The following is a 14,802-nucleotide window of genomic DNA, read 5'->3' on the forward strand; positions in this document are numbered from 1 at the left end:
GTTCATTTTCCTCATAGACTTTTCATATCAGAAAGTATTTATTTAAAGACCTTCACGCCGCGGACAAAGCCAACTCTTGTCGTGACAAATCATGACAATAAACACAATGTTTTGGGCCAAGGAAAGAATTAGAAAGTAGGAAAAAACACTTTTTTTTGTTGTTTTTCTTCTTTGTAATTATTTGTTTGGTTTGTTGTCATGATTTGTCACGACTTGAGTTGGCTTCGTATGACGTTTAAAAGGTATTTAAATAAATACTTTTTGAAATGTCTATGGGAAAAATGCATTGGGATTAATTTCCTGGGCCTGGCGTCGTTATGATAGGGGGCGGGACTGCGGAGCTCTATAGCAGCACCCTGAATCTGCTTGACCAGAATGGAACAGAGCCTTCATTAGTATCATGTATGCATGCCCGTGTGGGAGGGAAGCCATGCATGTACTCCTACGGGCTGGGGGCGGCACCCGTCAGAAGGGAGTGTAAGGCGGGAGGGGGCGGTGGGGGCTCCTCACTGGCAGGTGAGCCAGTAGGATACAACAACAGTGACACGTGTGTGTGGGTGGAACTAATTAACATAACGACTAAATTGGGGAGAAACAATAAAAATCCATATATCCAAATGTCATCAGCCAACATCATCGAGACACGCTGTAGTGCATTTATTTTATCCACTAGAGAAAGTGATTCTGATCCTGCTCTCTCTCTCTCTCACTCATTTTCTCTCTCCCTCACCCCGTCACTCCCCAGCGAGTCTCCATGTGTATGTTAGCATGCTCAGCAGGGGAATGAGAGCCAAGTGGGGAACAAACTAGCTGGGTAACAGCTGTGTGTATTGGTACACAGGTGAGCTCTGGGGCGCTGGGTTGTCTGGTCGACCGCACCTGCCCTACACTCCCCTTTCTGTCAACCGTAGAGCACGCACGCACGTACGTACGCGAGCGCACACACGCATGTGTATTTGTTCACATACACATATACAAGCCCAATGCCCACTTGTAAGAGCGCCATTCAATAACAAATAAACACATTTTACACACTCACACTCACGTATATGTGTATACCGCGCACACGGAGTCCAACCTCGAAGCACCCACTTGGCTGCTGCTCTCTTAATTAATTGTTAATTAAGCTGCATACGGTCCAAACTGACCATATTGCTCCACTCCACTGCCACCAGGTTTTGGCTAATATGAGCATTTATGAGCGCGTGCTCGAAATGTGCCAACGGTCATTTATCAACATCCCCAAATTGTACGTGACTCTCGCTCACCATGCAGCGACGCTCCTCCGTCATGTGAGTGCTGTGTTGCTAGGTTACGGTGCTGAGATGTTGCCGCTGGTGGGGGGGCAGGGTTAGCGTGTGATGGGCACTTGGTATCATGGGTTGATAGAGACCAGCCAGCCACGTCGACAAGCTAAATTATTATGTTGAAGCCTGTTGCAGTATACTATACATCCATGAGTGTCCTAAATTTGGGACTGTATGCCGCCATGGTTTTCCCCCATGGTTTATTTCAGAAAAATGAACAATGGCAAGTCTTCAGTTTCTGGTTCCCTGGTCCTCTCTCTCTCTCTCTCACTCTGTCTCTCTCTCTCTCTCTCTCTCTCTCTCTCTCTCTCACACTCTGTACTCTCTCCCCGTCTGTGTTGTGGTCCCTTCTCTCTGCCCTCCTGCTGTGAGGTGTAATCAAGGCCCGTTGTGAGTGTTTAAGCAGTGGAGCAGACACACTTTGAGTTATTAGCAATAGCTAATATCTGTCTACGTAATATCTGTCTACGCTCCATCGTACATTAAGTACGAGGGAGCGTGTGCGCGCAGTGCTCGTCCCACACAGATACACATTCACCCCGTCGCACATTGTGGCAACCAGCGTCAAAGTTAAACGAGGGAGTGTAACAAAGTCAAACAGACAACTCGAGAACACCTCATCTCCTCCTAAATTCTGTCTCCCTCCCTTCAAACCTCCACCCGCCATCTCTCCCTCTCTTATAGGCAGGGCTTGACATTAAGGCTTGTCCGCTTGTCCGGGACAAGTAATACATTAAAAGTGCATTAAAAATTTACTTGTCCGTTGGACAAGTGACTCTTGGTTTCACTTTTTCTGTGACACTCCTATAGCAGCCAACACTATTGTCTGGCAGTATTGTCTGGCTTTCCTAATAATCACCATTCCAATATTGTTAATAGCCCTAATGTCTGCGATCTTGCATGCATTACATGTATGTATTTAAAATACACAGCCATAGATCGGTCATAACCACGCACGCTTGGCAGACTGACCATGTAGGCATTTAACTCTTTGAGGTACTTGTCCTTCGTACAAGTACATTTCCCATTCACATACTTGTCTGGGCACAAAAGTCACTTGTCCGGAGCACGAGCACACACAAATACATTTTAAATCCACTAACTATAAGTTAGTTTGGCGAATAAATATTTGAATTCTGGCTGTCAAATGATTACACATTTTAATCAGATTAATCATAGCTTCAAAATGTATTTATCATGATTAATCACCATTCGAACTATGTAAAATATGCCATGTTCTTCTGTATATTGTTGTGTGAATTAATGGTAAGATAAATGTCAGAAGGCGGATATACATTTAACATACAGTAGGACTACGTATGTATGTATATTTTTATTCTTTATAACAAATCCAGTGTGGATGGTGTCTTTCTGTCTCTCACCCCGTAACTATTGCCATGCAGATAGGGCTAGATAGTGCAGAGTCAATGGGATGTATGGGGCGGGGCATCCAAGCATGGATCATCTAATTCATTTCACAAATGAATTATCTCAGTTAACTCAGTTAATTTCACAACCCTAGTTTGAATATTAGATAAGTTAATAGCCCTAGAATGTCTTGTCATCATATATTCCAAATACACAGCCATAGATCGAGTATTTAGTAAAATATCTCCACTTTTACACCAGCTGCATTCGGATGACATTATCTCCCGTGAGGGGCCTGGAATGAGTGCAGGACTGAACACATCAAAACTTCCTTTAGGAAGCACAAATGTATGGGGCACACAAAATACCAATCACAACACACCTGCCAAATGTGTGCCCCATACGTTTGTGCTTCCCAAACATTGACTGTTCCCAAAGGGAGTTTTACTATTTTCAGTCCAGCTTTTCCTCGTGGAAAAGTGGTGATATTTTACTAGTTCTGCCAGAACTTTCAAATGGATATGAAACTAGAGAACAATATCTGACTCCAAGTCTTAGGGATTAATTATTGGGTGAGTACACATGCAGTGCTACAAGTTTAATGGCCCGAGTAAAGAGAGCCTACTGTCAGCTGTCCAAACATTATTACATTACATTTCAGAATGGTAGACCTGAGGCCTACCATACCAGGCCTCAGGCCTGAGGCCTACCATTGCGTGGCACATCTATGCACGGAATGTCTATGTTCACAGGCTTCTGTGTGCAGCCTAGAGGAGCAACTGAGCATGTGCAACACCACTTCTTACACCATGGTGTAAGAGGTGTCCTTTGGGAAACCGGGCCAATGTCAAGCCCTGCCGTTGTCACCCCGCCCCCCTTCTATCTCCTTTGGTCACTCACTCACTCTCCCACTGTGTGAACTTAAACTCTCAGTGGCAATGTGAGCCGATATCGCAGTCTCACCGTTCTCTAATCTAACCTGTCTGTGTCGCTCTCTCTCTCTCTCGCACGCACACGCACACACGTGCACGAACACATATACCTACTGTAGTAGAACCATCTCATAAATACATTCAGAGCTAGGCTCGTACCCTATATCACAGTATGTATTAACCACACACTGTGATTGCCTTAGAAAGGCCACATTATTATTACAGTCCGAGAGAGATCAGAAGAGAATGAGAGGGTTGGGGGAGGAACAAGATATATACAGTAACAACGGGAGAGAGCTAGGCTACGTGGGAAATGTGTAGATGCATGAGAACGGTATATTCACAGGTGTGTCTTTGAATACGAGACGAGTTATGTGTATGATTAATTCCCGGCCAAAAAAGTACATTCTTCTCACACAGACTTCCACATTGAATTATTAAAGAAAGGTGACAAGGACCTTTCTTCAAGACAGTTACCTTGAGAAAGGTCCTTGCGATCAAAAACAACACAAGACATGCTGTCTTGACAAAGGTCCTTGCGACTGAAATGTCGACTCGTTTTTAATGAATCAACGCAGGAATGTGTGTGGGATTTGACTTTTTTCTTTGGAATCGGAGCTTCAGTGGATTTGATAGTCTTCTGCTTACAGTATGATTAGAAATGGTGTGACATGTGCATGTAAATTGCAATTCAAGGTTATTTTTGAAAGGTCTTTGACTCTTTTCTGATGAGATACATGTGTATAGCAGCCTTTTGGGCTCTTAGGATTTGTTCAGATTGTAGGCAAATCTGATCTTTGTAGGACAGTCTGTCCACACTGTTATTAGCAAGTGTGATCAGATCGGATTTGTGCACTTTTCAGATGTCACTCTGTTGTACGATGCGTTATTCTACTTTCATCGTATGACAACGTTTTTGTGCTGCCAGTCTGGCGTCTACAGATAGGCTGGGGGACAGACTGAAACCAAAGTAATGCATAATGTTCTACTTCTAGTACTGGGGGATCAGATCAGACATAACCATATATAGCGCATGCCGTTTTTTACTTCACATCAAGGCTTATACCTGCTGTACTACCTGCTAAAAAAAGTCTTCCTGTCATCTTGACGTGGAACTAAAAGTATTTATCGTGTTGCTGTTGTTTTTTCGTGATCTGTGCAGATTGTTGCTACTTGCTATGTAGGTGACCAGAGATATACCAGTAAGGCTACATGCAGTGGTGCAGTGCTCATTGCACGCGGTACCACGGCATGTATACAGCCAGTCGCGTATCGATCAAAAACAACCCTTCACACATCTAAACAAAGCTTACAAAATCTGCCGAGTGTCACATACGAATGTTAATGCACTGTTTATATATTTCTATGGTTGCAGAGTGTGGTCTTGGTGCACACTTCCACGGTGCGCGTGTCATAGCTTAGGAAGGAGCCAATCATGACTCGGTCGCTACTACGCAATTGGCTGGTGGCGTTTCAGAGTATAGGGTCAGACTCCCATTGGCTTCGGCGGCGTTTCAGAGTATGGGGTCAGACTCCCATTGGCTTAGGCGGTATGGGGGGGGGGGCATGGGGTCAGACTCGAGCAGGTAAATCAGGACTAGGTCGCGCAAATGTTCTCATAGCAAACCGAGAGGATATAGGTCAGGTTTCAACTGACAAAAAGTGTACAGTATTTGTTAAAATGTTTTTATGTGGACAGTGGACACCACCACCAGCAGTTCATTAAGCGTTTCCGTCCGTAGGACATATCCACACATCCTAGGGAATCCAATCGAGGGATGCATTGGACGTGTGTACACGTCCTAGCGCATCCTCAATGATATCAAGCGAGGGGAGGGGATTATATTCTGAATTTTTTTCAGTCCGACTCTCGGCCACCGTCCTTCGCTTTTCAGTCATAATTAGCCTACTGTTTGATTAGCTGTTAGTGCGGCAGAAAGAATGCCTCGTATCTGCTCATCTAGGGCGCTCTCCGTGGTTTTGATCTGATGGATATACTAAAGGCTTCATTTCTGAAGGGGGAGGGGGTTTAGAGTAAAAGCGACCATGTCTTTCTGGCACCCCAGAGCTTCTATTTTGAAGGAATCCCGGCACTGATTGTGTTTTAAGTATGCCTGGTTGGTGGTGATCCACCTGAACTGAAGCCACACCCACAGCTGTTGTATGATAAAGGGGGAGGGTTTAGGGATAACCTGCGTCTCGGTCGGTCACGCCTCCATATATGGTCACGTCTCGTGACATCGCGCTTCCATATATGGTCACGCTTCGTGACATAAAATCTCCATATATGGTCACGCCTTGTGACATCACGCCTCCATATATGGTCACGCCTTGTGACATCACGCCTCGTGACACATCACACCTCGTGACACGTCACGCCACAATATATGGCCGTCTCCGTATATGAAGATCATGAGACTGACTTCATCAAACCCTGGATAGACATACATGGAGAAGACGGGATCATAAAAGCCACCCTTAAATCTCCATATATGGAGCTGACCTGTTCTGACATTCCATATGTTGATCTGACCTCATCAAACCCTGTACACTCAAGACCATATATGTCCGGTACATAATTAATTCCATACAGTATGTTGATCTGACCTCGCCCAGCAGTCTGCCGTCACCCAGGTGGATTCCGGTGCGACCCTCGCTTCTTGCCCTCAGGGCATCTTACTGCTACAGTATTACCAGTAAGAGGTGAATATATGAAAAGGGTTGAAAACCACTGGTCTATTGCATATCCTACTAGGGCTCCTTGACAATAATAAAAAACACTAGATAAGCGCATAATATAGATTATAGGCTTTACACTTAGCTATGAATAGAATTACGACAAGACATCTCTATGGAAACTGTTAGATCCTTATGTGTTGGTGCCTGAACTCACATTGAAAAGTGAAAAACTGTTACCTGTTACATGTGAATGGAGTTTAAGCTTTATAAGTTTGATATATATACACATACACATACACATATACATACACATACACATACACACATATTCATATTCACAGACACACAAACATACCGGTACGTATATGTATGACAGTATGATCACGTACTATGCAGTGTACACTCACACTTTGCTGGGAGGCCATAGCCGCAGGTGATCTTGGCCTGGCCAGTCTCACAGCCGTTGAGCGAGGCACACTCCTTCTTCAGCAGGGGACCAGCAGCCCGGTGGATGGCTCCGTCCACTGTGGGGAGCACAGGAGAAGACAGGAAAAGAGCCTACGTGAGGTGAGAGGAATATAAACATTTAAACCTGAGGCCAATCCAAAAAACTGCCAATAGATTTTGGCGTTTTTTTGGGAATTACCTCCTAAAACCTGAGTTTTCTGAAAAACTTGACAGGAAACAGTGTCTTCTTCTTCTTTTCCTTTGGGCTGTTCCCTTCAGTGATATGGCAATCATGATTACACATTTAAGTTGGTGATTTCTGTTTGCCTTGGCTTTGTAATAAAGAAGTGCACAGGGATATGTCAAATAGCTGAAATATACCAAGATTACTGGCATTTTTATAAATGTTATACTTTTAAAAAGTATAAAACAAGTTGTAAGCTTCTTATTGCAATTAGACGATTATTATGTAATAATTGTGACAACCCTAAACTGTACACAGTGAATTATCATCCTCCATCTCACCCTGTCCTCTGCCTCCTCAATGCAGTGCATAGTGGACATACTGTTGTACTGTTTTATACATCTGCTATTTTCAATGTGAACACCATTATACCATTATATTTTTGAGTGGTGCAACCACTCCTACAACCAGGAATGTCCGTGTGTATCATGTATCCGTCATGAGCACGAGTGGTGTGCATGCGTGAAACCAGCAATGGCCAGCAATGTCCGTGTGGGGTAATAATAATAATAATAAAACTTTATTTGTATAGCACCGTTCATGACATGAAATGCAGATCAAAGTGCTTTACAGAACAATGGAGAATAAAAGAAAAGCAAGGCAACGACAAAAAACAAGCAGTAATGCAATACAGTGAGGACATGAATAACAAAAAAAATAAAAAATAAAAAATAAAAGATCAATTAAAAGCAATGTTGTAGAAGTGGTTCTTGAGCTGAGCTTTAAAAATGTCTACAGAGGCTGCCTGACGAAGGTACAGTGGGAGCTTGTTCCATGCCGACGGCCCGTAGAAGCAAAAAGCTGCTTCCCCGTATTTTTTTGTTGCCATTTTTTTAGGCAAAGCGAGCAGGCCAGCAGTGGAAGACCTTAGGGGGCGGTTTGGGACATATTTAGGCAGGCAGTCATGTAGGTAGGAAGGTGCGAGACCATTGAGAGCTTTATAGACAAGTAAAATAATTTTAAAATAAATCCTAAAAACAACCGGAAGCCAGTGCAGTGATGCCAAAACTGGAGTAATATGTTCTCTCATCTTAGTTCTAGTTAAAACTCTGGCTGCTGCATTTTGGTCAAGTTGTAATCTGTCAGTTGTTTTCTTAGGCAGTCCTGAAAAAAGTGCATTGCAGTAATCAGGCCGAGAAAAAACAAAGGCGTGGATTAGCGTTTTTGCATCGTCCAAGGACACATTCGTGCAATATTTCTAAGGTGAAAAAAGGCAATCTTGGTAACATGATTAATGTGTGAATTAAAATTAAATTCAGAATCAATAATAACCCCCAGGTTCTTTACTGTACTGTTACTTTCTACAGTCAGGTTGCCAAGTCTGCTTAATATTGATTCTTTCTGTTCACTAGAACCGATTATGAGAACTTCTGTCTTATCCTCATTTAGCTTGAGAAGGTTCTCATTCATCCAACATTTGATGCTAGACAGACAGGTAACCAGCGGGTCTAAAGCACAGGGATCATCTGGAGCCACAGAAAGATATAGTTGGGTATCATCAGCATAGAAATGAAAATTGACTCCGTGATTGGCAATGAGTTCGCCCAATGGCAGTATGTATAAGGAGAAAAGCAGAGGGCCAAGAATCGAGCCCTGTGGAATACCAGAACTGATGTCGTGTTTGTCTGAGTCAAACTCGGCTAGATTGACAAAGTAACTTCTATTTGATAGGTAGGAGGAAAACCAGGACAGGGCCGTACCAGACAGGCCTATCCAGTGCTCCAGACGCTGTATTAAAATTGAATGATCAATCGTGTCAAATGCAGCCGTTAGATCTAGAAGTAAGAGAACGGATACATGTTTCTTGTCAGCAGACACCCTGACCCTAAGATCATTCATTACTTTTACAAGTGCTGTTTCTGTACTGTGACCTTTCCTAAAGCCAGATTGGAATTTGTTGTGCACATTATTGTTCTGTAGAAACACATCCAATTGATGAAAGATGCATTTTTCTAAAACCTTGCCCAGAAAGGGTAGATTTGAAATGGGTCGATAGTTACCCAAAACAGAGGGATCAAGATGCTGCGTGCGTGCATTTATTAATACCAGTAGGGGGTGCCAGAAACAGAGAGAGGGGTAGTGCTGAGAGAGAGAGAGAGAGAGAGAGAGAGAGAGAGAGGGGAATTGCACCACTCGGTTCACACAGGTGTGATTTTTATAATGGTGAAACTGAAAGATGATCAAATTATACGCCACATTATAGGTACTACAATAGGTACTGCGACTGCAGTGAAGGCCAAAGCATTGTGCTGAGAGATAATGTGTCAGATCATGCGTGAATGATCACCTTGACCATTAGCAGCTTTTCATTTAATCCTTTCCCCTGATATTCATGAAACTATACATATCTGTCAGTCATGTCACTTAATTAGCTTCCTTTATTACTACACACCTTGGCTAACAGCATAACGGTACAGTGATTGAAAGTTACCTAATGTGTTAAAGGATTCAGTTGTCACTTAATTATAGTTTTCAAGTTCATTTTACAAGTTATTTCCAAAATGAAGGAGAACTGGCATTGCCATAACATTCATTATTTGTCTTTGATAAAGCCCCATAGATCATTCTATGAGACGTGGGGGATAATTAAATTGGAAAGGATATTTACACATTTGCCAGTTTCAGTTATAGTCTGATCAAATTAATGACACTCAGCGTACGGTAATTTGCAAACCAAATGCAATCTTGGAGAAAATAATGCACCCCAAGTTTCAGCACTAGAAAGTTATAATATCCTTGCACTTGTCTCATGAGTTCAAGCCAGGGGGGCAGTCAGACAGATATTTTGTGAAGCTACTAAGGAAATCGGGATTTCCTGAAAGTTCATATAATGGCCTGTTGTGGCGCTGTCATTGGGCCCAAAAAAACCCATAGCCCCATAGAAGCCCAACTTCACCTAGACTGTATTACCTTAATAAACATGGTCATGAATACTTTCTGCTTCCAGTCACTAGTTTAAAGTCTCATTCATAATATTATTTTTGGAAAATGATGGTCCCATTTATAAAAAAAATTACCATAAAGTGCGTATGTTCTGAGGGGCGTGGCTACCGTTACAGTCTATGATCGGGATTCCCCACCCACTCGAGTCAAAATAAAAACCAACGGAGAAGAAGGGGGGAAGTCCCGCCTCGTTGTCTGGGCCAGCCAATGGCCAGCTGGGCCCAAACGGATCTAGAAAGATGGCGATGTACAATTCAAGGACTGACAGGCTTCATTTTACGTTCATGTTAGACCCACGAAACGCTTTGTCCATATTTTTTACAGTCTATGGTTCAAGCCTGGTTATGCCAATCTCTATTATTGATCTCACGGATACTCATTAATTAAAACATCCCCTAGCCCTGTGGATCTTCTTACATAGTGTCCCTGTTCATTGTAAGATTGATTTGTTCACCTGTTCTTGACCCGTCCAATTGTAATAATTACAGGCCCAATTTATAAGTTGCCATTCATTTTAAACGGTCTGGTCAAGACAGTGTCTCATTACTATTTTTGGCAGCTGTGAGTGATATATTTGAAAGGTTTCTGTGCAGGGTTTCAACTGAGGGTGACAAATAATCAAATGAATCATTAAAAGCATTCATTAAAACTGAATGAATGCCGGCACTGGTGAATGTTACGTACATTTAATTTGTGTTGGGCTTGGGTGCAGCATTTAACATTGAACATTATATGTTCATTAACAGACAGTGTCTCAGAAGGTGGACTCGCGTTCCCCCACTCCCAAAAAAAAGCCATCAGGCACTCGTGCAATGAGGTTTTAATTATGCCTTAAGCATATAACTCTTAACAGGCTCCAAATTGTACAGAATATGCAGTACTGCCGACAGGCATATGCACAGTATGCACTGTGCTTGGGGGGGGCAGCACAAACATAAAATGCGCAGGGAAACCAAATAGTCAGCGCCCGCCGGCATGTCTGAGAATATGAGATGAGATGAGATATACTTTATTGTCCTACGGGGGTAAATTTGTCTTGGGCAAAGTGCACTAGTACAGGGGTTCTCAACGTGTTTGTCTGGGGACCCCCGGGAATGCTTTGGCTCACAATCCTAGGTTCACATTACGATTTTTAAACACAAGATAATTTAACAGACAAATGATTATTATGTCTCAATACAGTAGCAAATGACTGAAGACCCCTTTTTTATCTTACAAAGATCCTGTAGTTTCTCAATTTTTTTTACAGCCCTCTGCTGTTTGCATTACGATTTGCATTCACGATTTAAAGGAGAATTCCACAGTAGCGTTTTTTTTTACTGAATTCTGCTGATAATGTGCATGTGATTTCACTGGCGAAAATAAATAAATATATATAGGGCTTTAAGAAAGTAGGCGGGGTCAAACCCCGTTCTGGTCGCGGCGGGTAAATCTGCTAAATCAGTATGGAACGCTCGGCATGGAGTAATTTTTGAGTGGTGCAAACACTCCCTTACGGAGCTATGTGTGTGGGTGGGTGGGTGGCTGGCTGGCTGGCTGGCTGGCTGGCTGGGTGGGTGCCTGGCTGGGTATGAGCACGAAAGCAGCATGGTTGTTTTTCACCACCTGTGCGCAACCTAACACACACACAAACACACATATTAACTGTATATACAGTATGATGATTTCGGGTGTGACAGTACAGTACAGTGACAGTACAGTACAGTATAGGGTACAGTAGAGGGAACGGCACACGGTAACTGTCATTTCTCTACCGTTTCGGACGCAGGGCGGCTCGCCGGAATCAGGCCGGCACCCTGGGTGCGTTCCTGTGGGTCTGGAACCCCCCCCCCCGGGAACCCCCACACAGAGTTGCACCACTCACTTCACACAGGTGTGTTTTCTTTTTCATGACCGGAATTCGTCTTTAATCGCATTTCACACAGTATTACTACCTTCACTTGGGGAAGGGGTGTGAGAATGGCATCAGTACATACAGTATATGGGCTTGAACTGATAGTATGAACCGTGGACATTCAACCATCACACCAAGCAAACATACTCACTAGTGCTACATGTTTGCACAGCACAGAGCACACGGCATACTGCATGAGCTCACTTATCAGCCGTGGGAGAGAAACCCCGCGATGATGCAATGTAAGAGCCTGGTGTTAAGGCGTGTCTCAGGAGGAAGGACCTGTGAGTGCAGATGAACGAGGCGGAGCAGGTTCAACGAGGGAACAAGCAGCAGGTGGGGATCGAGGTCGGAGGCGGAAACAGTTGAGGTGGGAGCAACGTACGTAGGTATAGGAGAGACGCAGACATTGTTTTAAAGATGCCTCTTTTCGGCATTCTCTGCTTTATTAGACAGGGAGTATAGAGTGAGAGATGTATGGCAGGAGAGAGAGAGAGAGAGAGAGAGAGAGAGAGAGAGAGAGAAAGCCTCTGGTCGGAAGGACTGAGAGCTGAGACTTGATAGGGTACGATATGGTACTGTACACGGCAGGTGAGCTACCAGGCGGAGCCCCACAGAGACAGAATCTTGACATGTTGAGAGTAGTTCACGAATAAGTGGGAACTAAATAAACCTACAGTATGAGGACAATCCTTTTTACAAGAGACTTATTAACCACGTGATCCCTATAGGGCCCCTATTCTGGGAGACGAAAATAGCTGCAAGGAACATGTAGATATGTTGAGGGAAAACACACAGGAACTGCAGAGCCCTGGAGTACCCCCCATGTCAACAAATATCCACATCATAGTGATATAAGATCTGGCCTTAGTACTGTATGTCTCTTATATTTCTCTCTCTTTTAGAGTATAATACAAATAGACTTTTAAAACATATTTTGCAGTGCAGTACTTCCAGGCAGGGGACTTGTGATGGGAGCTGCAATTGTGTTGTGCTGGAGAATCCCACGCTGTGCTGAGCAGGAGCCCAGTTGAACTAGGCCTTTCAGTGCTGCGAGCTTACGGTAAGTGCGAGGGAGTGAAAGGTGAGCCCTGAACACCGGCTACCTCCCTTAGGGTAAAGAGCAAACGGCTTGGACACTGTGCTCATGCTGCGTTCACACTGCACATCTGAGCGCATAAATGTCAGAGTGCATTCTGCACGCGTGTGTCTGACGTGGTATATGTTTCAAGCTGGGGACACCTCTGTGTCATTTTAGTTATTGTTCTATATCGCTGTTGTCGGGCAGAAACCTCTTATCTCCACATTCTAACTTTTTGTGTTTTTGAGCAGTGCATATTCCACTCCAATGAATGTGTGTGTCCCTAATAGGGACATACATAGGGACTCCCTATGTATGCATGTCTCTATGTATGTATATTTGGTAATTGAATACCATACTTCTACAGCGTTACACCAAAGCATAAGTAATAACAGATCCACAATGTGGTGCAAAGTGATGCGTTTGAGCTTGTGGATCTGCTACTTGAATTTGAATCCTGAAAAGTAACAGTTTTGGACTTAATTGGGTTTCCACCAGACAAAGACGATATTGTATATTATAGCAACATATTTTTCTTTTCCTTTTTTCAGAAAACTTTTCAGAATGGCCCTTAGCTCTAAATGGGTTAAATAGAGAGAGACGTCAACTAAAAACAGGGAGTGAAAGGAGAAGTGAGGACGGGAGATAATGGAGGCAGGCGGCATGGGAGGGGGACTTACATTAAGGGAAGCGGCATATAAAAATAGTCTTTAGATACTAACTACTACGTGAGATACTGTATGGATACAGTGAAAAGGAGAGGGAACCAGAGGGCAACAGAAAATCAAAGAGAACAAGAAATAGGCAGCCCTTGGAAAGCAGGTCTTTCTCGGGTGCTGTGTCTTGTTCCAGTATGCAGGAGAGAGAGGGTTTACTGTATTGGATGAGTGTGCGTGCCTCTGTGTGGCAGCTCTTGTCACAGCTCTTTTGAACATGAACCCTTGAACTGCATAGTCTTAGGAGAATGGCAGTCTGTCTGTTGAATCAAACACAAACACACAATATGTACTGTATAAGCACGCTCACACAATGTAAGCTCAAACCCATGCAAACTACACACCCTTCAGACAGTATAGGTGCATGCATGCACGCACATACACACGCACGCACGCACGCACGCACGCACGCACACAGAAACACAGAAACACACACACACACACACACACACACACACACACACAAAACGCAACAGGGTTCTAAGTTAACCCATAGGGGGGGAATGTTTATAGTTTTATATTTTAGAAGTGAATAATGAAAAGTCTGAACCAGGACCTTAAGTTATAATGTCCAGACCAGCAGATGAAAATGAAGTAATATCTATTACCTTTAAATTAGTGAACTGCCCTTTAAATCCTTAAGTTAGCAAGGCGAACACCCTTAAAATAGCATCCAGGAAATGGATTGAAAACCTCTGTAAAAAAATAAATAAATAGTAATCTTTAAGATCGTGAAGTATCAATTTGACAAGAAATGTGTTGCAATTCGGAAGTACAGTTACATATTAATTTACATAAATAATCCAATTGTTCAAGGGGTTCCGAAGTACTCTTCTGTAGCATTGAAGTACTCTTCTGTAGCATTGAAGTACTCTTCTGTAGCATTGAAGTACTCTTCTGTAGCATTGTTCCTCGTTTTAAGAGGGAATTGACCTCAGTGTTGTTGACATTAGTTCATTGGTTGGAAATAGTTCATGTCCGCGATGTCAGACGAGAAAGTCAGAGAAATATGAACAACCGGATGGAACAATGTGACATGACATTATAAGTAGGGATGGGATGAAAACATATTGTAGTCACAAACATGGGGCGAAAGAACAAAACAGGGACTAGGCCAAAGTTGAAGATGAGAGATGGGCCTCTCTGACCTGACAAACAGGATATGGAGAACTGTCCAACTTGACGTGTAAA

At 43.2% G+C, this 14,802-nt stretch overlaps 1 protein-coding gene across 6 annotated transcripts in view; it reads right to left on the reverse strand.

Annotated features, from left to right (window-relative positions):
• The window catches only part of macrod1 (mono-ADP ribosylhydrolase 1), a 133,414-nt gene that overhangs the window by 27,057 nt on the left and 91,555 nt on the right, over positions 1-14,802 (reverse strand). For all 6 annotated transcript variants that reach the window (XR_014570521.1, XR_014570522.1, XM_083786514.1 and 3 more), the window contains exon 5: positions 6,694-6,810. Coding sequence is in view for 4 of the 6 variants with exons in the window: in XM_083786514.1 (XP_083642640.1) it covers positions 6,694-6,810 (117 nt within the window). In the remaining 2 variants the exon portion in view is untranslated. The remainder of the gene's footprint in view (positions 1-6,693; positions 6,811-14,802) is intronic.

This window comes from Protomyctophum parallelum (genome assembly GCF_964188405.1).
Source record: "Protomyctophum parallelum genome assembly, chromosome: 16".
NCBI lineage: Eukaryota > Metazoa > Chordata > Actinopteri > Myctophiformes > Myctophidae > Protomyctophum > Protomyctophum parallelum.